The sequence below is a fragment of the Hippoglossus hippoglossus genome, chromosome 7 (assembly GCF_009819705.1).
Source record: "Hippoglossus hippoglossus isolate fHipHip1 chromosome 7, fHipHip1.pri, whole genome shotgun sequence".
In the NCBI taxonomy this organism is placed as follows: domain Eukaryota; kingdom Metazoa; phylum Chordata; class Actinopteri; order Pleuronectiformes; family Pleuronectidae; genus Hippoglossus; species Hippoglossus hippoglossus.
In genome coordinates this window covers 19,730,904-19,758,825 of record NC_047157.1, presented here as the reverse complement: position 1 = coordinate 19,758,825, position 27,922 = coordinate 19,730,904, and the positions used below count along the sequence as shown (strand labels likewise).

The window sequence follows — 27,922 nt, the reverse complement described above, 5'->3', positions numbered from 1 at the left end:
CAGTGATATTTATTATATACAATTATGTTAAATAATGAGTAGAGTATTTTTTCACAGAGATTTAAATCCAGACATAACAGAAAAGACTATGGCTCATGCCAGGCAGTCAGTTCATTTTTCCTTTTTTGAAAAACAACTGGTCAGAAGTGTTGGAGAGACGATGCATTAATTGCTACCAAAATCTGGCCAGAGGTGATCATTAGGAGATGGGTCAAAACTTTGGATTCGCTGCGGGAGGCTTTGTTGGCACCTCTCACATTTCTCTCTGCCAAGGTCAAACACAGCCCGTTATTGATGACTGGTTCAAATAAATGACAGGCGTTGTCTCCTATGAATATTCAATCACAAGGACAAATATATACAGTGTATATAAAGAGAGATACAAAAGACAATGAATTTATTACTTTATAGAAAGAAAATGTTCTACCCTGTTTATGTTATATTTATGTAGTTTGTTATGTATAATCTCTGTCCCACCCACCTTGTTTGTTTGACTCTAAGGAAGATTGCACAGAAACTACTGGGCTTCATGTGTCAGTTAAACTCCCACAATATTTTTTGTTTGGATTTTCTCAACATTTTCATTTCATTAGAGAAATCTGGCACATTTATGGGACTGATATCTATGAGTGTGTGAAATTTGGTGCAGCTTGATTGAATTAAACGGGACTGTTGGGCCATGGCGGAGGTATGAAATTTGCCGTTTCTTTTTTTCCTTCTCTCCTGATTGACTTGATTTAGCTACTGCATTTGCTTTTAATTGTTTTTCTTTTTTCTGGTCCGTCCACTTCACTGACTTGCTTTGTTGCCTTATATAATAATAAAGTTTAATTTCAGTAAAGCCAACAGAAAAGACACATTTCCACTGGTTTTACCCCCCCCCCCCCCCCCCCCCACCCCCCCTTCTCCACCCAGTACCTCCTTTGAGAGCTGCCCTGACCCTCTTGCCCTCTCGCCCTCTCTTTCTGTTTGTCGCTCTACCCTGTGGAAAGAGTAACAGTAAATAAAAATACTTTAATCTAATTTCTCATTAGGGCTGGAGAAAATTGTAACTGACCTGCAAATTATTATTGCCATGCTGTAAATTACTCTAATGTGTAAATTAAAATGTTCAATCATAATGATTAAGGAATGAAATGAGACCCACGGTGTGAGAGAGAGACAAGTATGAATCATCAGAGGAGCAGTGAATGAAAGTAAAAACCGTGAACTCTCATGTGGATGTTCAGCTGGGACACAGATAAAGCAGATGGGAAGAGTTTGCAGGATTTATGTGCCACTCTGCTGTAAAAGCTCTTAATGAATGGGTCTGGGTTGCCTGCACAACAGGAAGTGCAGTGCCAAGCAGCACAGCAAGTTCACATGAAAAACATCCTGCAGAACAGAGGAAATGGCCACTTTCCCCCGCGACACTGTCCTCCAAGCGTGAGCTGTCAACATGTGTCATGGATGGATGCAATGATGTTCTGTATGTCACATGACCTGATCAGGCCTGCACTTCCATTAGCCCGAGGAATCAAACAAAGCGTATACGCATGGTCCCAGATAAATAGAAACACCCAAAAATATAACACGCAGAAAAACACACAAACAGGCAGGCTGTTTTTCCCACTCCCACAGAAGAGCAGAGGATAATGGGAAAGATTAGTGTGAGCGGCTGATGCCTGGCCACCATTTCTCTGAGAGCGCGGCAGACGAGGATGCTGGCTCTCAGTGGCCCTCGCCAATTAGAGCATCCACACTTGCAGGCGGGGCCTAATGAAGGGTCCTGAGCATGGGAGTGGAGGCAGGCAAGCGTAGATCGATGCCCTGCCTGGTGAGGGGGCGCAGCTGGGGGACCAACAGGGGGAAAGCCTGGGGACTGAGGGACCACATCTTCTTCCTCTATCATACACAGGTCACACTCAGGGAGATGAGGCTCCATGTTTGATTGTGTGTTATACCGTTCTGCGTTTGACCTCACAACATCATTGTACTCCTTTCCACGTGTCACGAGTCTGTCTCCAAACTTCTGTTGCCGATCTATGTCAATAGTGCAAGAGTCTTCTTAAGTGTCTCTGTCCGTGTCTCCGGCGTTATGTAAAACTGGGCTTCAGAGAAAGTGAAGCTTCTCCTCTCAATGTGAAATTTAATGAGCACTATTCTGTGAATGACAAATTGTCCATAGTGTCGGTTTTAGGCAAATGCTGGTAACAATAAAACTGGTGCTACTTTATGAGGTATTGCTTTGGGGAGGCAAGGGATAAACATGAATACTATTAGATGGACTACCATGAAATCTGGATGTGACGCAGGCGGTCATGTGGCGGGTGTAGTCTCTGTACTCTATGTATATAGTCTACATCCTCTGGGGGACATGAATGATTTTGGTGATTCTTTTTTTCCCCTCATGTACCAAGGAGGATGTTATCTGAGTGAAATCTCTCTTGCCATTACTGTCTCCTTAAGGATTTTAATGTCGCTCTAGAGATGATGAAAAATACATTTGGGGACAGATTCGTTTGAAATTTTAATGATTTGAAATAAAATTGAACATTTCATCTTTAGAGTTTGCATGTTCTCTTCATGTTTATGTGGGATTTCTTCAAGTACTTCGGCTTCCTCCCACAGTCCAAAGACCCCACCTCACGACCCCCGAAGGATAAGCTGTATAGATGGATGGATGGAGCTGAATTGATGAATAGATGGATGATGGATGGATGGATGGATTTCATCTAGCAAAGATCAAAATTTGAGCATTTTTTATTTTTGAATAGTCCAATTTTGTTTTATGACCAAATACCAGAAAAACATATGTTTCTCATTAACAAATTATAATTAACATGCTACCTAACTTTAAATATAGATGTTATACTGTATATGCAGTTTTTAACAGTTCCCTTAAGGTAGATAAGAAAATCAGCGTTTATTTAGTTCTTTCAGTGTGACAAACCTGCTTCTGGCCCCACAGTGTTGTCATCCACATGCACAGTTGCTTTTGTTTGGTCATATTTCTTCATTAAAGTGAACACAGCCAGTGTAGTTTATTCTGGAAGAACTCTGCAGCTGCATTTTCACTCTAATAAATGTAAATATACAGCGGCTATGTTCGAAATGATGAAATATCTGTCAAGAGTAGGTTTTTTTTGCAGCACGAAGTTGTAAAAATACTTGTTAGTAGAACACCTAATTTAAGGTTTTGTAGTGTTGATGAGATTTATTGACACTAACAGGAAGTTAAAATGAGACCAGCCTCCGGAAACACTGCAGGACAACGAAAAACCAAACAATTCAGCTTTTCTGAGCACACATTTCAGTTTTTGTTGAAAGAAGGTCACTCTATATTCTGAGCATGCCCTCTGCTGCTCAGTCTTTGATAAGGTCAGGATCCCTCTGCCTCCTCCTCAGTGTTTCTGCATCTCCAGCATGTTAATAGGACTGATCGCTATAGGTTCGGATTAGCATTCAGAGGGGAGGGCTACAGCCAGCAGGGCTGACAGCTGGTATGGCTAATGCTAACAGCGGAGAAAATATTTCTGTTATATATTATCCAGTGTACAGCGTGGACTACAGCTGTAATGGCCAATGCCAATTCACCAGCTATTCAATGGATTATCACCAAAATTACCTCCAGAAATTCCAGCTGACTTTGGGCGAGAGGCGGGTTCTTTGGACTGTTTGGTAAAAATCGATTCAACTTTTATACATAATACCTAAAATGAACTGACGATTTAAATAGAACATTTTTGTTTTACAAAGATACAATATAATTTATTTCGTGTGTCAGGATGCCATTTCATATAGAGCACTAGTTTCCACAATATAATATAATTCCTGATAATGATCAGCATCGAGGCACTAAATTAAAAATATATATATATATATATATATATATATATATATATATATATATATATATATATATATGTATGCATAAAGCCATTGATACAGGCTGTCAGAATATTTTGATAAAATCTGTGAGGATGAGGCCTAATTGCATTTCTTTGAAACCGATTTACAGCCACGAGCTCTTATAGGTGTCCTCATTATCAGGGAATAGCGGTGGGCTGTGATACAAACACTTCACGATTTAGTATGAGTCATGAGTATGAGTGCTTTAAGTTTTATCATACCTCAAGTTAGACAAGAGGGATGTTCATTAATGAGTCCCCTTTAGTCCCTGAAGAATTACTGACTGCATGAAGTAAACAAAAAACAGACACTTTTAACACAGACTCAACTGAAAGTGGAAGTTGCTGTACAAGATGCAAAAGATGGAGGTACATAATGTTCAATCATGCTTTTCATAAGACAAAACACATGTTCATTATTGTTAATACTGTTAGTATCCCATACCTACTGGTTTTAACTGGTGGGTTACGATGAGCAGCAGCGTGTCTTATTGATCCGAGATAATGTATGACGCAGAAGGTGGAAGAACAGTGCTAATCCATATTGCGTCGGACCAATATAATGAACTTGTGTGTCAATGCCAATGGACGAATTGAAAATGTGTCCAATCCTGATTGTTGCCAAGGTGAAGTCTCCATATTGGATTAAGTGCCAAATTCTACTCCTCTGGATTATTTAATCTTGGGAGAGAAAGACAAATCAAGAGACAGACAAATGGGCAAATAAGAATTCAACCTTGTATCTGTCTCCTCGCTTCGGATTAAAATCAAGACACAGAGAGCATCTGACTTGGAGAGTTGAGGGTAATTTGCAGGCAAAAGGAGAAAAAGTACGAAGCGATTTAACTAAACTTTTAATGAAGGATGAGTTTTGGCAACAGTCGAAGCTGAAACCTCACCTCTCGTCTCTAATCTGACAGACACACGCACACACACACACACACACACACACACACACACACACACACACACACACACACACACACACACACACACACATGCCCAGTGTGAGCTCCTCATTACCAGATATCAAACACATCAGACTGGGTTCATTCATTAAACTATATTTGGGTGACCTGTCACTTATCTATGTTGGTGTAGTCTGAAAGCCTCCTTCAAGGATTAACTTGTTAAATAGTTCTTTCTAAATCCAAAAAGACAAATGTGATCAGATTTGGGATATGTGGATCTTAGTCATGACCCCGATGTGAGACTTTGTATGATTCCATTAATGTGATATGCTCCTTTTCTCTGCCTGAGAAATAGTTGAAATGTATTCTGCCTTGGTTTAATAGAATGCGAGATGGACATTTATAAGAAAGATAAATGAAACGAATTACAGACTGATTGAAATAAGATGTAAAAAGAATGTACGGACATGTTTGAGGGTAAGAGTGGTACACGGGTTACAAACTTAAATATGTCTTCTGATGCATAACCATACATACAAGTGAATCAAAAAAAAAGAAACGTGGTGGCTGTGAAAATGGTGGGAATGTTGATATACTCTGAGATATTGCCTTTTTCCAAAGATAATAAAAGTATAAATAAAATAAATAGTAGTAGTGGTAGTTCTACTTCCTTCAATATGGAAAAATTCCGTTTCTTTTTCTAGTCTCTACAACTTTTTTTAGCCAATAACATCTAGTCTAAATCAATAATCTTTTTTTTTGTCAAAATAAACTGTGGGAAGAGTCTAGTCCGTGTTTGCCTATACAAGGCAACCACAGGGTAAAATAAAAAGATTGTGAAAGGTTCCTGTTTGAGGAAAAGATGATGCCCAATGAAACATTTCAGATGGAATTAAGAATGTTTGTTTATATTTCTAAAATAAATATTGTCATAAAAACCTGCCCTATCAAATATACACAACAACTCAATGTTTTGTATTTAGTCAAAAGGACCAAAAAATCCTTCAATCTGAAAAAATTTGATTTTCCTGATCATAAATGAATGAGTGAGGCTTTGAAAGGGGTTCAAATGGAAAAGAAAAACAAATCAGTCATCTTCTTTTGTCTCTTAACAATTCCATTCAACATTTTCATATGCCAACAACAGCAAGACACACAGCGCGAATCACTAAAGCTAAGCTGGTGTGAACATGTTTGTAATTTAGCTGATTTAAATGATCCACTGATAAAACCCAATGTAAACTTGTCAAACTATCGAAAAATGAGCAGGAAGGAGCTCAACACCCGCTCAGTGTCTGTTTTAAAGCTTGTGGTGATTGGCCAGGCGACAGGCCTTCTCTCCTAATGTGCTTCAGCCGGTGACTGCGGGCTGAGCTATCCCGCTCTCTTTATGTTGTGCTAATAGGACATGCCACTTTGGGTTTCAGCCACGTTCTGTCTTATTAAAGCTCCTGGCTGAAGTCCTTTTAGGCCATAATGGTGAGAGCAATTAAACCTGCATATATACTGTGTGTTGGAGGATAAGGCTTTTCTGAGGACATCCCAACTGTGTCTTTGCACCTTTATTCTACTGTTCAGCACAAGGATTACCACAACCCCCACTAATACTTCTAATACTATTACTGCCACTGCTGCTTCACTACTAATGCACCAAAAATATAAATTGCCTCCAAAGTATGAGAAAAAAAAGCAATCGCATACTCCAATCTGTGCAAATGTCTTTTTAACTTACAAGCTCTTGGTCAGAGAAGCTCTTTAAGGCATTCAGAGGTTTCAAGGGTCTTCAGTAATACATCTGATTGGCATGTGTGACTACAGACATCAAAGGAATTGTACAGTCTCAGTTTCAATTAACTAGAAATTAAAGACGAGTGTCGATAGAGAAGAATATAAAGTGTCATTATCATAGGTCAGGCTAGAGGGGGTCGTCACAAAAGTAAATACAGCAGAATATAAAACGTTAGAGATTTTAAAGATCGTGTATCAGTCATCATACAACATAAAGCTTGGGTCTCTCGGTTAGTGAAAGTAATTCATAAATAAATCTTCATTGAGACCTGATGGTTTCTGTTTTCACCTCAACGAGGCCTGATACTGAATGAGTTGTGTTTCTGTTTCTTTATATTAACAAGCTGCAAATTACTTGTGTAAGTTCACTCTAAGAAGACGCTTCCCCTTTGCTAAGTATCTCATCTTAATCAGTCCTGAGAGTACAACACTAGCATTTAAACACACACAAGCACGCACCACAGCAAATACATGTATGTGTGTGGGTGTGTATGTGTATACAACGATTCGCTTACACACATGCGACAGCTCTGACCTTCTCAATGACAACAGCCAAGCAAACGCTCCATTCAGGACCTTATTACTCGGTCAATTAAAGTGAAAGAGAGAGGACGGCTCCACCAGGCAGCTACTGTGTGCTCTGCATGCTGCAGTGTGTGTTTGCACGTTCAATGACATGCAGATCTATAGCACCTGTCTGCTGAACACTCCTCCTCCTCTTCTTCGTTTTACTGCTAACGAGGCAAATTTAACAAAGTTATATCAATCTGGCTGCACAGAGAGCAACAGTGGCAGCTTTGTCAGGAGGAGATTCTTTTGTGTGGATCCTGAACCAGGAGAAGACACAAGAAGACATGAGGAGACAAAAGGAGACATGAGGTGACACAAGGAGATATGAGAAGACATGAGGAGACACAAGGAAACTTGAGGAGACATGAGAAGACACGAGGAGACATGAGGAGTAACGAGGAAACATGAGGAGACATGATAAGATATGAGAAGACATGAGGAGACACGAGGAGACTTGTGGAGACACAGGAAGACACGAGGAGACACGAGAAGACTACAGAGACATAAAGAGACATGAGAAGACACAAGGAGACACGAGGAAACATGAGGAGACATGAGAAGATATGAGAAGACATGAGGGGACACGAGGAGACTTGAAGAGACACATTCTGTCTTTAAACTGCAAAGAAATAATAATTTTACATTTATCACGAAAATCATCAATATCAACTGATATGGAAGTTTTTAATTTTTTGTCCATAACATCCCAGCCCTTTGACCAGACTGCAGTATTTCGAGTTTGTCCATATGGGGTTCATACATACAGTGAAGTGACGTAGGCCACAGGCTGACAGACCATTACAGTGGCAGTGTTTGAAACCATGGTTAAAATGGAGATTAAGAGGAGAAGGAGATTACAAAGAAATCATGAATTCAGAATAGACTCTATCTCATTTGCAAATAAGGATGAATTGGTTATTTTTTTTAAAGTGTGCTGATGAGATGTTGCTTTGATACAAAATTGTGATAACAGACTGTATTTTGGAGGAAGTTACGGTTCGTGCAGTCGAGGTAATTCATGTAAATGGTCTCATTAGATTGGAGTCTCTCTCTCTGATACACACACACACGATAAAAAGAGCAATCTCGTTATCATTTGACAGTTCCATTCATTTATTCATGAATTGGCTCCTTAAGGGAGCTGGTGTTATACAGAAAAACCTGCTGAGACCAGCGGACGGATGGAGAGAATGGAAAGACCGGGGGGGGGGAGACGAGGGGGACAGACAGTAGGTAATATTACTGAGGGCTATTTGTGGCTTTATAAGACTCAGCAAGTGGGGAAGAGATAGATGAGAAAGAGGAGGTGGGACGTGAAGTGCAAAGCGGAGTTTAAAGTGACTGGGCTTTTTGTTAAACGTGAAGTACACAGCTCGGACGGCGTCGTGTTTAAGTGAGGTATCGCCCAAACGAGACACTTTTGAATGATGTCACACGCATACCAGACAGATGTGAACAAGGGCCGCCATTTTGTAACCAAATAAAATGCAGGACTTTTGACGAGGGTTTTTTACATCTGCTTAAAATGACCAGACAATAAATCTTTCCCCTCACACGTTCGTGCTTGTTATTGCTGCATTTTCTTACATTCTTCAGTGCATGTTGATGCTGAATAAATTATTTAATGCTAGCTCTGCGCTACATGAATAAAATTGTCTTGCCTTAAAATCTGTGCATGTATGTTAAGATTTCCCAAAACAATATTACAGAACGTATCTAGCAGCAAATGAATATGGATGAATGTAGAATAAAGTTACAGAGGGCAGAAGAAAAGGGGAAAGAGAGGAAATAAAAGCAGTGATAAAGAAGGAGACAGACAGGGAGAGAGAGAGATGGGGATTGTTTGTGTGGAGGAAAAAGAAAGTGTGACTCCCCACTCACTCCACTGATTACAGATGGAGAGGACTCTGTGGAGCTCTGCCGCAAGTTACCGCTGCCTCGGTGTTGCGTGTGCCTAATGCTCTCTCTTCTCTATTACAGCCCACAGTTCTGCGGCCGTCACACACATACACACGCACACACACACACACACACAGACAGTGTGAGAGAGAGAGAGAACAACAAAACCTTGCTATCTTTATCTTTTTAATTCTCTCCTTCAGATGTCATGCAGTTGCCTCCCAGCAATACGTGATCCCACTTGGCCTTTTCTCCTTCCCTCCGTGGTTAATATGAAGTGATATGTGGGTGGAAATCACTGTCAGGGAACACTGTTAATTATTAGTTACATGTAAGGCTACCTAACACAAATGCTAACGGTGAAGACCCTCAATTATTGCTCGTGTATTATTTAGGGCCACCTTCGTCAAACCCTTTTGCTACTGAACGGCTCTGTGCAGCTTACAGAGATGATGCTCACAATAACACGTGTGTGCGTGTGTGCGTGTGTGTGTGTATCATACATCTCAGCTTTAAAGCCTAACTTTCTTCTATAGCTTGTACAAGACCACAGAACAGAAAGCCATCAAAGGCAGATTTCCATGCACAGCGAAGACCGCATAAAGATGCAGCCACACACACACACACACACACACACACACACACACACACACACACACACACACACACACACACACACACACACACACACACACAGATCCATGTATCACTGATATGAGGTATATTATTTATTTGATGTACATGCTTGGGATTTTGATTTGATTCCCAGGTAGTATACACCTCATACATCACAAACACATCCATCCCAGCAGGTCCAGTTCCACAGGAGTGCCACAGCAGACATTTCATCCCCATTTTAATATTTTGCACCCACAGTTAAAATTTCAATAACTACTAATGATGTTTTTGCGAGTCCCCAGCAACAAAATCACGAAATATCAACTTGGTCCGATGAGCGGTTGTCGAGAAATCAAAGGAAAGAAAGAGACAAAGAGTCTTCTGAGAGAAGAAAGAGAGATTTATCAATTTATTCTTCATTTACTTGATGGGTGAGTGGGAACTCGTGCTGAGTGTAAAAATGTGCCACATGTCTACTTGTAGTTGGATGCAGAAAATACTATAAATGAGGAACAGTAATAGTAAAATGTAAAAGCAGATCTTTCTTTTTTTGGACCGATGACGAGGTGGAACTGTAACTGAAGGTAAGCATCACTGCTCAACTTCAACTAGTCTTTGCTTATCTCTCTGCATTTACCATTACTTGGAATCTTCCTAAATGTTTGGGGAGGTCAAAGTCGAACAAGGGCAGCAACACAGACGTCAAAGTTGCAGACACCAAACGGAGATCATAGCGACAACAGAATCGTTACCTGCTGCAAAGTCATCATAAGAACTAAAGCCAAAGTAAGAATCTGAATCAGAATCAGAAAAAGCTTCATAGATCCCCTGGGATAATTGGGTTTCATTACAGTCGCTCCAGGTCAGAATAGAAATAGAAATGTATAGAGAATTACAATGAATAGAAATGTAAAAAAAATATATAGGAAAGAGTCAAATAAAAGTTTGTTTAAAATACTGTATGTGCATTATAAAAAGTACAGCATATACAACAGAGGATAACATTAGATAACTATAATGAATATGAATATATTGTGGTTCTAACAGGGTGCAATAAATCCAGAGTGGGTCTATTGACTCCGAGTGTCTGACACTCCGAGGGAGTAATCGTAAAGTCTGACAACCACAGGCAGCAGTGACTTCCTGTGGTGTATCTCTGTGTAATGAGTCTGTTGCTGAATGTACTCCTGTGCTATCGCCAGCACGTCATGGAGTGTGGGGGGGGGGGGGAGACATTGTCCAAGCTGTGACTCTGACATCATCTTTCTTTCTGACACCCCCGTCAGAGTCCAGCTCCGCCCCCACAACATCACTGACCTGTCGAATCAAGCTGAGTTAGCTGTCTCCAGTTTAGCACCGACTACCTCCAGCCTGACTCGCCGCACTTCACCAGATGACCTCGGTAGAGAAGGTTAAAATGAAATAAGTGATAACTAAGATGAAAACCCAACTCACAAGAGAGAAGAAAACTTTCTGCACCTGGTGATAAACTGAGATGCAAAACAATTGCATTGTTATGGAGTGTGGATTCAAATGTAGGATAAGAAATGTTTTTTTTGCGTCAACATTTTCAAATATCCATTAAGGGAATCCATCTCAAATACTTCAGCTTGACACACAATCAAGATCTCTTTTATTCTGCCTGTGTTTTCCCCTGGCACACACCAAGAGCCATATCTGTGCTGAGGCCAGCTGTACACATGCACATGAGCTCATATAAAAACACTCAGTTACACCTGCAGCTGTTGTGAGATCTGTGAACAGACCTACCTGTGTCTGTTTGATCAAGCCTGAATCGAATGTCCCCGATACCCTTCGCTGCAGGTGAAAAATGAATGATTTGCTTTCAGCGTGCAACTTCTGTTTCTCCTGCACTGGAAAAAAAATCGACTCTTTGAAACCATGTGGAGAGAATAAAGACATGAGTACATGCAAAATTGTTTTAAATGTCTGCTATCGGTCTCAATAAAAATTAGAGTGGCACCCTGTAGAGTCCATACCTCCGTCAAAGCCCAACAGTCCCTTAAATTCAATCAAGCTGCACCAAATTTCACACTTTCATGGATATCAACTCCCTAAATGTACTTTCTTTTTTTTAAATCAAGATCCACCAATTATTCCCTGTGAAAATGGTGACATGTTGAAATACAGAATAGATCTGCAAGAACAGAACAGAACCTCCTTGGTAAAAAGCTTAAAAAGTCCCTAGGAGGATAAAACCCAAACTTTCAGGAGCATTCGTCTCCAATGTTTTGTTATGTCCCTGTTTTGGATGTGTCGGGGATGTTGGTCGTGTAAGGGCGTCTTTAGAGAACCCATCTGGGGCCGGTGAGTCACCCTGAGTGTCAGCCGCACTGATTCTCAGCTCCGTCAGTGTGGCAGCAGGCAGGCCGTTGGTTGGCAGGGTGGCAGGGCAGCAGGACAGTGACAGGGGCGTCTGACAGGGAGCAAAGGACAGGAGGAGGCTTGAGACTGATCGCACAACTTGAGATTGGCCACACAACAGCATAACCCCCATCCCAACCCCCCCGTGTTAAACAAGAGTGATCAAAAACAAGTTAAGTAGAAAGTAGAAAAGGCTCAATTTCTGATTTTGTAATTTCTCCACTTCGCCCGTTAACAGAAACCTATCACAGCGAAACAAACCTGGGTGTATTTCTCAATTCAGCACTTCAGTGATTCTTACCTAAACTCCATCTAAGTTTTGACAGCGGACCCGAGAATCAATCTCAGTGGGTGTGTGTGTGAGCCGTGCGCGAAAGGCTGGAAGTCGTGTTTGAGAACTGAACCTCATCACAAAGCTATTATCTGCAAACGCTACAGTAAGTCACATGAACTGCGGACGACCAATCAATCAATCAATCAATCCTGCCCCCACATCTGAAGGCCTTAGTCGCCTTAATGCCTCTAACTGGCTGATATCAACTCGGGGGGGGGGGGGGGGGGGGGGGGGAAAGCTACGTTTTGGAAGGGATCGGGGAAAAATGATGAAGGAGGCAAAACATGAAAGGAATACTAAATGTCCCTTTGGCAGAATCAGGATTTATTTTTATCATGACATTTGAACTTATTCCACATGGGGATAGCTGCATCTCGCACAGACAGGAGAATAGGTCAGCTGCGAGTAAACAACACACCACGGACATAATTCATTTTGAGCATCGGCTTGAGGCAACAAATTGATTCATCTGTTATTCAAAATCCCACTTATTCATGGAACCAGCACAATACAGGATGGCACCTGTACGCCACAATCACCACATCATTCTGTTCTCTTAAGTGGCCTTTTTTAGCTGAAATCAACTTACTTTTGGAGCGGCTCAAAGGATGTTTCAGCTGTGACAAAGGGCCCGTGAGTAAAGTGATTTCCAGTAAAGATCCCCATCTGTCCCACCTTTGTCAGACTTCCCCCCTTGTAACTTCCTGTCCCTGTAGTGACAACGTACCCATTTCATTCAGCTGAACAAAGAATTAATCAGTCTTAATTATGAGCCATTATGACTAGTTATGATTTTACTATTGTTCTGTTTCAGATTCTAAGAACAGGAAGCAAAAACAGCTGAAAGGAGAGGGATGGTCGTTTTCAGGATTTTTCTTGTCAACAATTGCTTAACAAGATATGAATTAGTTGCTATGGTACTTGTACTATGGTTTTATCCAGACTGTTTACTATAGAACGTAACATACTGTGTACTTGAGTATGCACTATGGTAAAAGTACTGTGGTACCTAATTAATATACCACAGATTGTACCATGAGAGAGAGAATAGAGAGACCAGCAACAATGATATAGGTATAAGGTATAACCACATCCATCGCGTTAGTCCCAAATGTTTGCATGATAATCTGTTAATTGGTGCTAAACACTGATGGGAATGATATTAGTATTGTTGCTAATTACAAATTCAAATAAATTCAAATTGTATCCACATGAAAAGCTGTTGGTTGCCAAAGTGACAACAAATTCTTCCTGAGGGGGAATATACACATCTGTGCCAGATTTTAAGACAGTCCTTCAGTTGTCAATAAATTCGTCTCAAAATCAAATATGTGGTGCTTAACGGATCAAGAAAACCAGTAGGATTCATCAATTGTGGATATCTGTACCAAATTCAAAGTATCATCATCTAGCTTTATGTGTCAGCCATTTTATATCCCTATATAAACCATGGGTTTAGCGCTATAGATGCTTTAGGGAAGACAAACAACCGCTCTTGTAGTTTTAGCTGTTTTTATGAGATTTTTTCATAGTAAGAACAATATAGAATAGCAGCAGCCTTATCCATTGACACTGTAAAACAGGGAGTACAGAGTGGTAGCCCTTATTGCAGCCCTTAACAGTTGTCAAATATTGCACAAGGCTATTGTGTTACTCCACTAGAATCAGGTTTCAAGGAAAATTAAACTAATGACCAGCTCACTGATGACAATAAAAAGCTGTGAAGGAAATACACATCAGTAAATCCATTTCTCCTCCATCATGGCTCCATGTGTGTGTAAACCTGCTGAGCTGGAAAACACTGCCTCACTTTAGAATTGAGTTAAAGCAGTATGGCACCTCTGATGAATTCTTGCCTGCCCTGTGTCTGACTTCCAATGATGAACGACTCTGCCAGCGTCTTACGGAGCCGTGACAAGCGTTCAGTCACAACAAAACACGATTGTCTGCCCCAACCCTTTGCCGTCTGACCTTTACAACCTCTCCACACACTGCAGAGGGAGACTGTGTTCATCTTCATGTGCGGACAATGTGGACAATTAGGTTGGTGGAACAGATGACCCTGCCAGTGCTGCTCTTTACTGTAAACAGCAGCCGTATTGTCATCCCCAGAGACGATAGACTCGTCTGATGTCGGAGTGATATAATATGGTCCAAATTCAGACGGAATCACAATAGCTGCGGGGAAATGGCAGCGAGCCTCAACTGAACACAACCTCATTAGCAATGACGAAGCTGGAGAACAATAGTTGTGACCTCATGGGTTGTGCTTTCACTTGACCCTAACATGATGAACACAATGTTGTTAGTACTGATTCAGGTGCTTCCCTCCTGGTAGTGACAGAAAATGAAGATGTGGAGTATTGTCTTCCGACTGGAGCCTCACCACAACTGACAGAGCAGACAGGACGATCCCCTCCGCTGTCTCCAGGGAGTGGGTCAATAGGGAGCTGCTATAGTCATGTAGCTAAGAGGGGTTCCTCTGAGACTCGCCTGACTGCCTTGGTGGTCTAAGGATGACACACCCTGAACAAGATAGTTATGTAATGCAAATTGTCCTTCATAGCTGCTTTCAGACGTGCACTGAGCACTGGATATTCTCCTGAAATTGTCCGGAGGGGCTGTGTGTGAGAGCGCAAATGTCCGAGTACGTTGCTCCGGACATTCTGCGGAATGTTTTCCGCCACGCCCCTAAACTAAAATCTCCAGAGAATGTCTGAGTGAGCCCATGTGAGAACAATGCAAGATATGGTCTGGAGAATTCACTGCAGGCGAGTGAGCGCTTGGATGAAGTTTCTGACAAGCAAAACTGACTAAAGAAAACAAAACAAAAATAATACAAATATCTTAGGATGAGAAAGAGGGGCCATACATTAAGGTGATGAAGACATCAACTTGAAAATCCAGCGAGATTTGAGAGCAGTTGACGATCTGATTTCTGCAGTGAAATTCATACGTTACGTCCTGTCTCCTGCCTGCTCTATCCAGTTGCTATACCCGTCACCTGAACGCCCCAGAAATGTTCCTGATGTTGGGAACGTTTAACAAACTCCTGTTGCAAAGTCTGGATAATGTCCAGAAAATTAGGTCCAGACATTAACTGGACTTTGCCAGAAAAAGGCTTAAGCCGATTCTAAAAAGTACAACTTCTATTCTGTCTGGATTCAGTGATCCAGTGTGTTTCATGAAGCGTAATAACATTTTAGTTAGACAGAGTAGGACTTCTTCTAGTTGGCTGAAGGTTCATTTTCACTAATCAGATAAGTGGCTTTTCATGGCAGCCCCAGAGGTCTGACTCTAATTGTTTCATTCTTCAGCTCACACGGCCTCGGCCATCTTTGTCATGCATGGAGTAAATTCGGCATACGTCTTTTACCTACTCCTTCCAGATCTTAAATCAATGTGTTGCTCATCAAGTCAGTCCATCGCACTGCCTCTCCCACTGATCGCTGTGGTGGACAGAAATAGCTGCTCGCCCTCTGCTCCACAAAGACACAATCAAGGACTCCTTATAGGAAGCCTCCTGAAGGCCAACCTTCTGACTGGAAGCTCAGAAAAGCCACAAAAACAGGTGAAATAAGTGTGAAGGTGTGTGCGGATGTTTTTGTCTGTTTGCTTGCCTGACGGTTTGGTGAACAGAGCAAGACAGGACGAGACGGGCAAACAAAGAACAGATCAACTTTTTGCTCAGTACCGACTTTGATAAACACGTAATCACTTTTGCCACAGTGTGTCAACTGACATGATGAGAAATGAGGACAACAGAGATGAGACCAAACGATGATTGGCCTGATGTTACTGATATCTCCATCAGCAGCTTTAATATCTGAAAATCTGGGACAACAAATGTTTATATTGTTTAGCAAATATGAATACAAGTTCCCAAACACCTGCTACATTAATCACGTCATATTGAACACAATTTAGTTGTGTTTAGCTACACAATTAGATTAGACTACTTATATTGCAGCAGAAGATGGAGCACAGAGCATCTGTATTATTATCATATTCAAAATACAGAACGCTGACATTGTAAATTAATGTCCCAGACCGATAAAGGCCTGTTATCTGTGATATACAGCTTTTATTTTCCAGCTCTTCTTCTGAGAACTGTCCAATTTACTCCTCAGAGTAATCATACAGTTATTTCACCCAGTAATGAAGCCATCCACTTTTATTACTCCGCGCGTCGGTTTAGCCAGAAGCAAGGTATTGTTTTCACCCCTGTGTGTGAGAGTGTGCGTGGACAAAATAACTCAACAACATGAGGATGGATTTTCTCCAAACTTGGTGCAATTATAACTTGGGGGGTGTATCTCCAGATGATTAACTTTTGGAGCTGATCGGTCAAAGGTCAAGGCCAATAAAAATATGTGCCATAAAAACACATTTTTCCAAAGATATCTCAGCAAATAGAAGAGTAAGAGAGAAAAGCTGCAACCAGCATCACCGGTTGATATCCTGGTTTGACCTCTGAACCACTGCCCGACTTAGTGATTATGGTGAATGATCGAATGAAACAAAATAATTCTTCGTGATGACCAAGCTGACTCATTTGTTTTTCAATTACAGACCAAATGGCTCAACAAGATGGAGATTTTTTTTCTGTCGTGCTGCGATTAGAGACTCTTCATGGAACTTTTTTTTTTCTGTGAGATATTTTCCCTTTCATCACTCCTGAAGAATGAAATATTTAAAATCTTGCATCTGCCATTTCAGCTGGGCGTGAGACCGAGAGATCAGCTCAATCTACCACAATTACAGCCGGTCCCAGACTCTATAGCTGACTGTGATGGAGAGGGTGTGAAGATGAAGGAGGACAGACACGGAGGGAAAGAGCGGGAGTGGAGTGATAAGTGAGCTGTAGCACGTGGTAGTAGTGCACTAATCACGGTCGCTGGCTGAAGATACACACAGGCGCCTCGCAGGTTATTGAGAGATAATGGGATTCTCAGAGCGACAGACACACAGCTAAAGTCAGAGATGAAAATTTGAAAATAAATAATGCTAAATCCTCTTTTTCTCTCCTGCTGTGTGTGTTTGCACATGTCTGTCCGTGTGTGTGTTTATTGGGACTCCAACTACATTTTCTGTGTGATGAAAAATGAGGAAATAAAGCTTGAGTCAACATGAGAACTGAAGCAAATCCAGCTTTCAGAGGTTGAGCGTGGATTCTTAGAAACAAATGTCAGAGTAAAAAATCCCTATGAGGAGAAAGGAAGAAATTGTGTGAAATATGAATTTTTCGCATATCTAGCGACCCTCGAGACAGCCATACCTCGAGATTTAGTAATAATGAGAAAAGTATAAAAGTTCTTTACAAAAAGAAAACTAATGGCTCATATTTAGTTTCCACACATGACCTCTGAAGCTCAGCCACCACCAGAGTCTTGGTCACCTCTCTTTGCGGCCAGCTCTTTAGGAAGAGTCCTGGTTGTTCCAAACTTCCTCTATTGAAGAACTAGAATGGCACAACAATGGCCCAACAGTCCCCTTAAATCCTATCAAGCTGCACCAAATGTCACACACTCATAGATATCTTTTCCCTAAAAGATCAATAAATTATTACCTGGGAAAATTTGTGAAAATGTAGAAAAATCTCACAATGTTAAAGAAAGAGACGAAAAATTCCTAGATCCACCCGACACCAGATCTGCATCACAATTTGATGGGTTCGTCCCTGAGCCATACTGCATCCTTGGCGGAGACAATTGTGGAGGCCATTCAGGCTCTTGAGAACCTTCAATGTAGCTCCTCAGATCTGAGCCTCCACACAATCCTACCTCTCAGCTTTTTGCGCCGATACTGTCAGCTTTTAAGGCCACAAAGTTGAATGTTTACCTTTCTAAATAAATTTCTGTCTTTTCTTCATATAAAGCGACATTTTGAAAAGCAACGTTTGAACCTTTCGCATGAACTACTTATCTAAAATCAACACTGCAGTTTGTCGAGGCCTCAGCAATAAAGCCTCTGAGTAAGACGTTGATTTGGATGAACAGTTTTTGACAGACAGACAGACAGACAGACAGGCAGACAGACAGACAGGCAGGCAGGCAGACAGACAGGCAGGCAGACAGACAGACAGAGATCCAACCATTTATATATTCAGATTGTTGACATCCTGCTGCAGATGAGAGTGTTAGTTGTGAGACAAATGGTTTCACTTGATGTCTCATGTGATGGATTGAGGCCTTCGTACATCGTTGTTATGTCTTGAACAGCAACAGGGGGCCGCTCACCCACCGCCTGAGCCCTTTAGGAGCTCATTTTGATATTTACCGTGCGTGAACGTACTGTCTCTGATGCAAATTGCCCCCGTCCCTCAGCCCCTCTGTTCTCGTGATTTGAATACGGACTCCCGCCAAGCACTGCAGGTCAAAGCTTCTTCAGTAACAACTCCAACCATTCAACTGGCACAGCTCTCTGATTGAGCAGAAAGCGTAAACAATCCCCTAAAGTGACAATGCACATTCTTTTGGTGAAGACATCAACCCAAAGATATTACAGGGGTTTAAATCTACTTTATAATTCATCTTTAGAATATGCCAAAAAATACTTCTATGTATTCTATGCACTTCAGTCGTGAAAAAAAGAATGAATATGACAGAAATGATTAAAGAACCGCTTCATTTGAATGAATAAGATAAATGAATTCAACTGGAAAGAATCACCACTGGGAAGCTTTGAATTTCTGCAGGATATCAACATGCAAGACAAAGGCGACAAGCTCCCCACTGAGGCTGAGGACCTGCGACACACACACACATAGAAATACACACACTTCCAGCCAGCCGACTCTACCAGTGCAACACTGTAAACTGTCACTCACTGGCCACCACAGTGACCCCTGTCAGGGCCACTGTCGCTTTTGTGGGGCAGGGCTATCACGCCAAACACACTCGCTTCTTTATTTACTTATTTATTTATTTATTTGTTTGTTTGTTTGTGTCACTTTGTCTTCCTCCTCCATCCTCTCCGCTGCTAACACGCTCAGTCAGATGTGCTGTCTGTGAACCCGCCACCTCCGATGGAAGTGACTATGAACATGGAGGTGTTGGAACTCACCTGTCTGCAGATCCTCACTTAACTTCCACTGAGTTTCCCTGAACCTTGTGGAGACTTTTCTGAGCTCATTTTGTTTTTGTGCGGAAAAACACATCTCTCATTCTCAGTGTAGAAAGAAATATTAAAGGATTATTAAGCAGTGACTCATGAGAGGCTGTGCTTGAATGTGATTTTAGAACATTTTAGAGGTGGCGTCATTCACCTCTGTGGTTATATATCACTGCAGCATAGACGTCATGGTAACTAAACCCCAACTGCTGCCCTATGATTGCATATCAGAAAAACATCTTAAACCTAAATATGTTATATTAATAATAAATCAATTGATTACATGTAATCTAATAACCAATACTGCAGTCAGCCAACAGGTGGCGATTAAGAGGCTTTGGCGGCACTTTTGGGGAGAAGTCATGTCATCCATCTTTATTTAAAGTCCATGATTGGTCACCTCCTTCAACAACGTCTCCACGTGCAGCAATGCAGCAAGTGCTTGAAATTGAATTTGTCCTTTTCTGATTTTGAATTCCTATTTAGATTTTAATTCATGGTTTAAAGAATAAACATGTTGGGTAAAAGGATCCATCCACCCTTACCTCCTTATACACCAGCTTTGTTGCTCTATAATAGCTTTACTTGATTTCCTGGACCTGTTTCGTATAAAAAAAGTTTGCATTTAAAGAATATTGAAAAAACATTTGGGCAAAGCCTGTTGACATATGGCTTGAGCAGAGATGAGGAGCTGGCTACAGAGCTGTGGGAACCTCACTTCTTTAAATCACCAAACGTCTTCAGCCTCACTGAGCCTGGCTGACAGGTGAACACACCGTATACTCTGCTGTAACTATTCTGTTACATGCTTTGCTTTCCGAATATAATTTATTTGTAAATACTGAATCTCTCCAGAAGACAAATATCTTCCGCTGAAGTGAACAGAGCTCGGCTCAGTACTCCAGGTTTTCTCTGAGTACTCCAGCTTCCTCCCACAGTCCAAAGACATGCACGTTAATTGGAGACTTGACCATAGGTGTGAATGTGAGTGTGAGCTCTGTGACAGGTTGGTGATCTTTCAATCATGAACCCACCTCTCACTCAACACCAGCGTGGATTGGCTCCCTACTCTACGACCCTTAAAAGGATAAGTGGTATAGAAAAAAGATGGATGCAAAAACCATAGTCAACATAGTCAAGGTAATTGGCCATGCAATAGGTTACCATGGCGATCTATTCTGGTTAATGGAGACAGTTTTGTGACATCAAAAAAGTTAAAGTCAAAGATGTCGCTGTTGACCCTATAGTCTAACATGTAACATTGTGATACAGACTCTGTGCAGAATGAACCTGAATACACACACAGGATGATATGAAGCCGAGTTTTACAGAAGCTTCAACACTGCAGAAGTTCACTGCGACTGTAAAAAAAATATATAATCAACACCAGCAAGAGTAAACAGGATAAAGGCTAATGAGGCTTATTATTTTCACATACAGAGCACAGGCTGTATACTTAACCTGTCCTCTCCCTCAGTGCATGAGCTGTATAAGACTGACTAGAATACTAATTGTTGTGATTTTCCGGCTCTGAAAGAGTCTGATGGCGATGGCGAGATCTGATGGCGAGCTTTTTCTCTGCAGGATGAGAGTGAATGGGGAGAAAGGAGGGCTTATTTTAATTACAGCCCTCCCGTGATAAAAGGAGGGATAAAAGTGACAACGTAAAACATCTGCAGCAACAATCACTCCATCTGCTTTGATTGTTTGTCGTCATCAGTATCGGTTACTGAGCGGATGCTGCAAACTTTCACTAGTTGGAGCACGCGCTGGCCTTAAATGCTTAAAATCCAGCGTAACACAGTCTCTTGGGCAATTAATTGGTTCCTTTGGGCATGTCCTTACACACTTGGCCTAATAGGAGGGAGGGGACATGCAGCCTGCATGACGGATGTAAAGAGGTCGTTTCCCACACAGATCGGACGCGTCTTAATTGTGCCACTTTTACTTTCTGTGGTTGACTGAGGGAATTCAGTGCAGAGAGAAGTCACTGTGGTCTCACAGGGAGATATTTTTCCACCCCTCACCTCTACAGAAGTGCGTGAGTGCTTAACTGAAACGTTAATACTCTCACAAACCTCACCTCTCCGGGGGATATTGATCTAATTCTATCTTCGTTCTTACATCAGAGGGAACGTGAAACAGGGATTGCTATTTTGATGTACTTTTATGGCCATAGATGAGCTGAAGGTGTGCGAGGTCTCTGAATAAGAAATCATAAAGCATATTTATTAATGATTACCTCCATGATATTGATGTGTCTAACTGCCGGCTCGGGAGGAGTCTGAACCAGCTTGAAGTATTGGACGTGACAGCACATTGAAAGCACATAATTATAACATTACACGGCCAATTCAATCCAGGCTGGCATTCACCAGACTGTGGAGTGATTTGACTCTGCATAATGGACAAGGCAAAAAACACACACATACTTTCATTCAGATGATTTTGGTGAGATTAGGATTAAGGTACGAGACTCGGTGGTGCTCAACAGTATAAGGGGTCAAATCTCCTAAAAGAATACTTCTTTATAGCTAAATCATTTTAACTGATTTAAACTGAAAATCCTCAGTATTCATGAGCGACTGACCGCAACGACAGAAAAACCTTTGTGTTTACATCCACATCTATGAGTTTGTGTGTTCTTGTGGGCGTCTCAACTTGATGCCGGCACATCTAACCCATGCAAAGAAATAGACCGTTGGAAACAGATCTTTTTTTTAGACGGTCGGAATCTGCAGACACTTTCAGATCTAAGCAAATCCGATTGGATCTGGATGGAGAGAGAACACAGAGGAAACATTTAGTTGCTGTGTTTGTGTGAACTTTAAGATGTCACTAGGGTTTCCTTTATTGCCCCACCTTACTTCACCTGCAGGGATACTGGAGCTGCATGAAGCAACAACTCAACCAACTGCATAAACTCTAATCAACCATCTCTGGATTGGTAAGTGCAAAAACCCTGCAGCCAAGCTAAGCCCAAGACATAATTAAAAATTCTAGTGGGGATCATAAAATGGTGAACTGTGAATAAATTGATGCACAAGATACCTGGAATAAATCTCATTTGATGCTTTGGTGCAGCCCCTAAAATAGGTCTTAGGTTAGAATGTTTTCCACACCGTGTGGCTTTAATGAAGATAACGTGGAATTAAAGGATTTTAACAACCTTGAATCTACTTGAGGGGGGAATTAAAGTGGGGAGTGGATGCTGATAGGTTAAATATGAAAACTTGTACAGACTTTAGCACGCTGCACTTTTTAAAAACACCAACTCAAAATAGCTCTTGCTCCCCTGAACTAAAGCTACCCTGATAAATGAAGCTGCTTTGCATCGTGACTAGAAAGTGTATTGTTTGTGCTTAGAGGAACCAGGTAGGTTCAACTCTCCCTCCTGAATCCTGTGGCCTTAGAGTAATTGCACAATATATGAATGCATGTCTCTGCAGCCTGTACTGGTGGCCAAAGGGAGACCAGCTAATGTTTCCAGTGCATCATAAACAACAAGGGAAAAAAATCTTTAAACTGAAAATAATTTGGAAACTCATGGATTAATATGCAGTCGTACACTTAATTTCTGTGAATGAATTCATCTTATGCGATCAATGTGTAGCGGAGCCAGCTGTCTATCTCATACTCAGCCCTTTATTTGTTTTTCAAATGACAAATTGGGCAGCAGCTCCTGTAGGGGGATCATTCAGTTGCGCACGACTTGCTGACATCAATGGGGGACGAGGGATCCTGAAAAATTACTCCAGCGTCAGTGTGACGACAGTGAGCGGTGAGTATAAATGCTGGGACGGAAAGTTGTCTGCTCATACCTCCAGACTTGGCCTTTGCGGGTCATCAACCGCTGCGAGAAGCTGAGAGCAAAACCAGCATCACTGTGCGCACAACGGGGACGAGCAGAACTTGGATCATTCAGGTAAGACTGGTGCGATTCAGAGTAAGTAACTAAGTTCTGCTTGATGGTATCTAGGTGGATCAATTGTAGCCAATTGCTCGTTATTTAAAGGTATTTTTTAGGTTCCTTTAAGTGCATGAACTTCAGTTTAGTCTCTTTCCGTGAAACAAGTTTAAACTGCTGCAGCTTTAAGATTTTAAATGTATATGAGAAATAAAGGACAGTAATTTACTTAAAGAAAAGCTGTCCACAATAATCTGCGGTTGGATAAATGATCTCTGGTCGTTTTACGTTTGTTTTAAAAAATAATAATAAGACGTTGGGTGTTGATATTAAATATGTAGTTTAGCCGTTTGTTTCTAAGTCAGTTCACTAAAATTCCTGTCCTGCGATCTAATTCCTCCACAGACGATCATCCAATTTACCATGAAGTCGATATGCCTTCTCCTCCTGGCTTCTCTCGTGCTCTGCAACTTGGCGGTGTCTGGAGGACAGGGCATCCCCGCTGACGATGACACGGACCGGAGGACCATCGACGATATCCTCCTACAGGGAGCAGGGAGTCTCCTGATACGCTCCATCCTCAAAAAGATGCATGACGAAGACGACAGAAACGGTGCGTAAAATGTGCACGGGCTACATCTTGGATCAATTTGACAGAAGACGCCGGAATTAATTTTATGCTAATTATCGTCATGGTGTTTAAAATATTAGATTCTTAGTTTAATTTCTGTCAGTGATTATATTCCTACTTTCTCTTCATAGATATTTAGGTTTTGTGCTCGAGGCAGTTCTGACCTTTACGCATACGCTTGGATGTGTCCAGTTTGATCATTATAAATAAAGTTATAAATAAGGTGATACATTAAGTTTTAAATTGTGTTTTACATCGTGAAAATGGGAAAGATTATCCATCCAGTTTGATATGTTGCGTGGAATGTGAACCACCACACAGATTTGTGCGCAATTTACGCACGGGGAATATTTACAGTACAGGGATAGGCAACTCAAAGTCTTGTCTAATGTCTAATGTTGTATGTTCTCCAGAGGGATTTTCCTCTCAGCCAGAATGGGTGACAAAAAGACAGCATCCCGGTAAGAGATACAGCGACGATTTGGAGAAGCGGCAGCATCCGGGGAGGAGAGAGGAGGACGAGGACGATGAGTACATGGACGTTCAAAAGAGACAGCACCCGGGAAAACGCGACGATGAAACGCACCAGTACACGGAGTTCCAGAAAAGGCAGCACCCAGGGAAGCGCTCCACGATGGGCTACATTTCTGACGAGCCCGTGGTGCTCCTGGAGAGCGAACTTTCTAAACGCCAGCACCCTGGCAAGCGCTACCTGCTGGTGCACAGCAAACGCCAGCACCCAGGTAAACGCCAGGGAGGGGGCGAGGAGGGAGACGTGGACTGGGACGCGGAAGGAGACGAAGACCTCACGGGGTTGGAGAAGCGGCAACACCCCGGGAAACGGTTTTGGGATAACGCAAGTCCAGATTTGGGCACAAACAGTCCGTGCGATGTTTTGGACCCTACGAGCTGCAGCAAGTCCAATCTGCTGCTCGACTTTTTAGACAACATCAACAAGAGCCACGCCGAGGAGAAGAGACAACACCCGGGGAAAAGGTTTGCACCAGAGCAGGATCTAGTGACAGGAGAGTAGAGAGTGAAGAAAACAACCTCTGCTGTGCGTAAACTGATGTATTGTAAACAAATCAATGTGAAAATTAAGTGACCATAATGAATTATTAAAGTTGGAAAAAAGAAATTACATCCTTTGACATTTTGTGCAGCTGTTTTTTTTCATTTGGCAAATTACTGTATCATCATTGCAAAACATGAACCTGCTGTTTATTTACTTGGGGAGCTTGTGCGTAGGTAAGATTAATAATGACGTCTCACAAGAGGGCGTGTCCTACGTTAAACTTTAAGAATTAATTATAGTTAGAATTAGAATTAGCATTATTTAGTATTTTTTCAGTTGATGATGAAGTCAAGTCCAATATGGAAGCATTAGTCTACTGGCTTTTGCGACGTCGCCTCTGTGAGGCAACAGACGCTCGTCAGTACAGTTCATGCTTGAATCCAATCAAAGTGGCTGCGTTCACACTTAACGCAGAGAAACTCATTCACTCACTGATTTGCTTCATTCTTTTGTACTTATGTAAAATATAACGAGTACCACCGCAAATAAATTGTGTCAGTTATTATTTTTCTACATATTCTTGCATGGATTGAGTTTATTTAACCTAATGTTGTAAATTGGAAGAAGAAAAAACTACCACCAATGTTTTTGTTGGACAATAAAGTGCATTGGTCAAAATGTATTATTTGCTTTGTTTGCAGTAAGTGCACTCCTCACTGAGCGAAAATCTTTTAAACTGCTGATTCAACCCAACTTAGTCTAATTAGTGTGTATGGTCCAACAAAGCATTGGCCCTGACTTTGTCTCAGTGAGAATGATTAATGGAGTTGAGTAAGAAGAGTGTCAGGCATCCTCCTCTCTGTTTAATTGGGCTTATTCCATCAGAGGCTCCGGAGCAGCTGTCCACGGGCCTGATCAATATGCAGATTATTCATGAGCCATGTGAGCTAGAGATGGAGAGATACCCCACTGAAACACACACACAGAGGGAGGAAGAGAGAGATCATAAAAAGTCTCAAACACACTTGGGTGAATGTCAAAACTGTAGTTCAGGGATTTCCAACTGTTGTGGTTTACAAACTCTGGAAAACAGAGCAAAGTCTGTACTTGTGAGCCCTAATTACAGGTTTTGGTCTTAATGAGGACACAAGGTTCAATCAAAGACTGATTTGTCATTTTCAGCCTGTTTAATATGAATCACTATTCAAGGCCTGACTGAGTAAAAGTATTGATTTTGCAACAAAGAAGCAAGATTTAAAAATGATTTAGCTACAGAACATAATTTTGCATTCACCTCAACTTTCGGCCATGAGTAACTCCTCAGATTTATGGTCCTGATCCCGCAGACTCAGACGGTTGAGATGAACCTACCGATTTAATTTGCTCGTGACTGGAACAACCCACTACGGCATGATGACCTTTGGGCCCTTATTGGCCCCGTGTTTCTCCTCTTCTATTCTATATCAAGCTGCCTTGTGCCCGTTCACTTAAGTGCACTGGGGCATCTCAACTGTATTTTTCCTGCAGAGCCCCAGAGCTTTGGGCCGTAAGTATAAAGGCCTATATCTTAAAAAACTATTTATGCTATACTATAGAATAATGCAGGGCCGACTTCAAGGATCTTATTATTTCATGTCATGTTGTGATTCATATTCCAGGACAAACCTTCAATGAATTCAATTTCTCCCAAACCAACTGAGACACAATTAACTTGAGGCCCTTAGGCAGTTTCAAAATATGCACATACACTAAAGACAGACAAAAATCTTTGCTTTCAGCAACCACTCACCAGAATCTGCAGTAGTCATCAGGAGATGTAGCCACGGTAGCCAGGTCCTGTTGATACACGTGCTTGACCAATCATGAGCCATGTCTCCGCTGTCAATCATGATGTTTCCCCCCAGTTTTAGAGCAAATAACTAGTTAAAAACCAAAGTTGCTGGAAAACATTCACACTTGAACGGTGGTAAGAACGACCTAAAATGACAGAAACCATCGTTAAAAAAATGTATTTAATATGTACTTGGACTTCTTAGTTTGGTCCATGTCCCATCTGCTCACAGGAGGAGGGAATTATAGTTTATACTGCTGCCCAACAACAGGTGGCGATTGAGATACTTTGGCTTCACTTTTGGATAGCAGTCATATCGTCCATCTTTATACAGTCTGTAGCTGTGTCCCAATTGGCATTCATGGGTTGCTTAGACTGCAAAGACCGAAACGAGACGAGACGGTCAGGCCTGTGGAGGATTTCTGTGATTTGCGTCACCAGCTTGTCCTACTCTTACCGCTGTCGCCTAGCAACAGAGCTGTAGTTGGACACGACGAGAAAAATACCATTTGTTTATTTTTTATCTTGTGTACTGCCCGATACATTTTGGTCTTGTTTTTGCCACTGCCGACCGTTTGTCACCAAAGTGCAACGAATCCGGGATAAGTTGGTCTGAGAAGGATCCACCTGTTGGAGCCTTTTTTTGCTGGAGACGTTGAAATTAATGTTATGCTAATTAGTGTCATAATTTTTAAACACGATTTTTAAATTGTGTTTTACAACATGAAAATGGGAAAGAATATCCCTTCAGTTTGATATGTTGCGTGGAATTTGAACGACCACACTGATTAGTGTGCAATTTAGGCACGGGGAAACCCATCGTTACAGTACAGGTACACCCAATCAAAGTCTTGAAGTAGCGAATATAATGTTTTCCTCTCAGACACAATGGGTGACAAAAAGACCGCATCCCGATAAGAGGTAGAGCGACGATTTGGAGAAGCGGCAGCATCCGGGGAGGAGAGAAGAGGACGATGAGTACTTGGACGTTCAAAAGAGTCAGCACCCGGGGAAAGAATAACGCATTTGT

General features: G+C 41.6%; 1 protein-coding gene across 1 annotated transcript; it reads left to right on the top strand.

The window, feature by feature from the left end:
- The first annotated feature begins 23,289 nt into the window (after window positions 1–23,289).
- On the top strand, window positions 23,290–25,743 carry trh (thyrotropin-releasing hormone). The gene is made up of 3 exons (XM_034591157.1): window positions 23,290–23,433; window positions 23,821–24,028; window positions 24,460–25,743. The coding sequence occupies exons 2-3, from the start codon at window positions 23,839–23,841 to the stop codon at window positions 25,077–25,079; spliced, it is 810 nt and encodes a 269-aa protein (XP_034447048.1). The 5' UTR covers window positions 23,290–23,433; window positions 23,821–23,838; the 3' UTR covers window positions 25,080–25,743.
- Window positions 25,744–27,922: the final 2,179 nt, after the last annotated feature.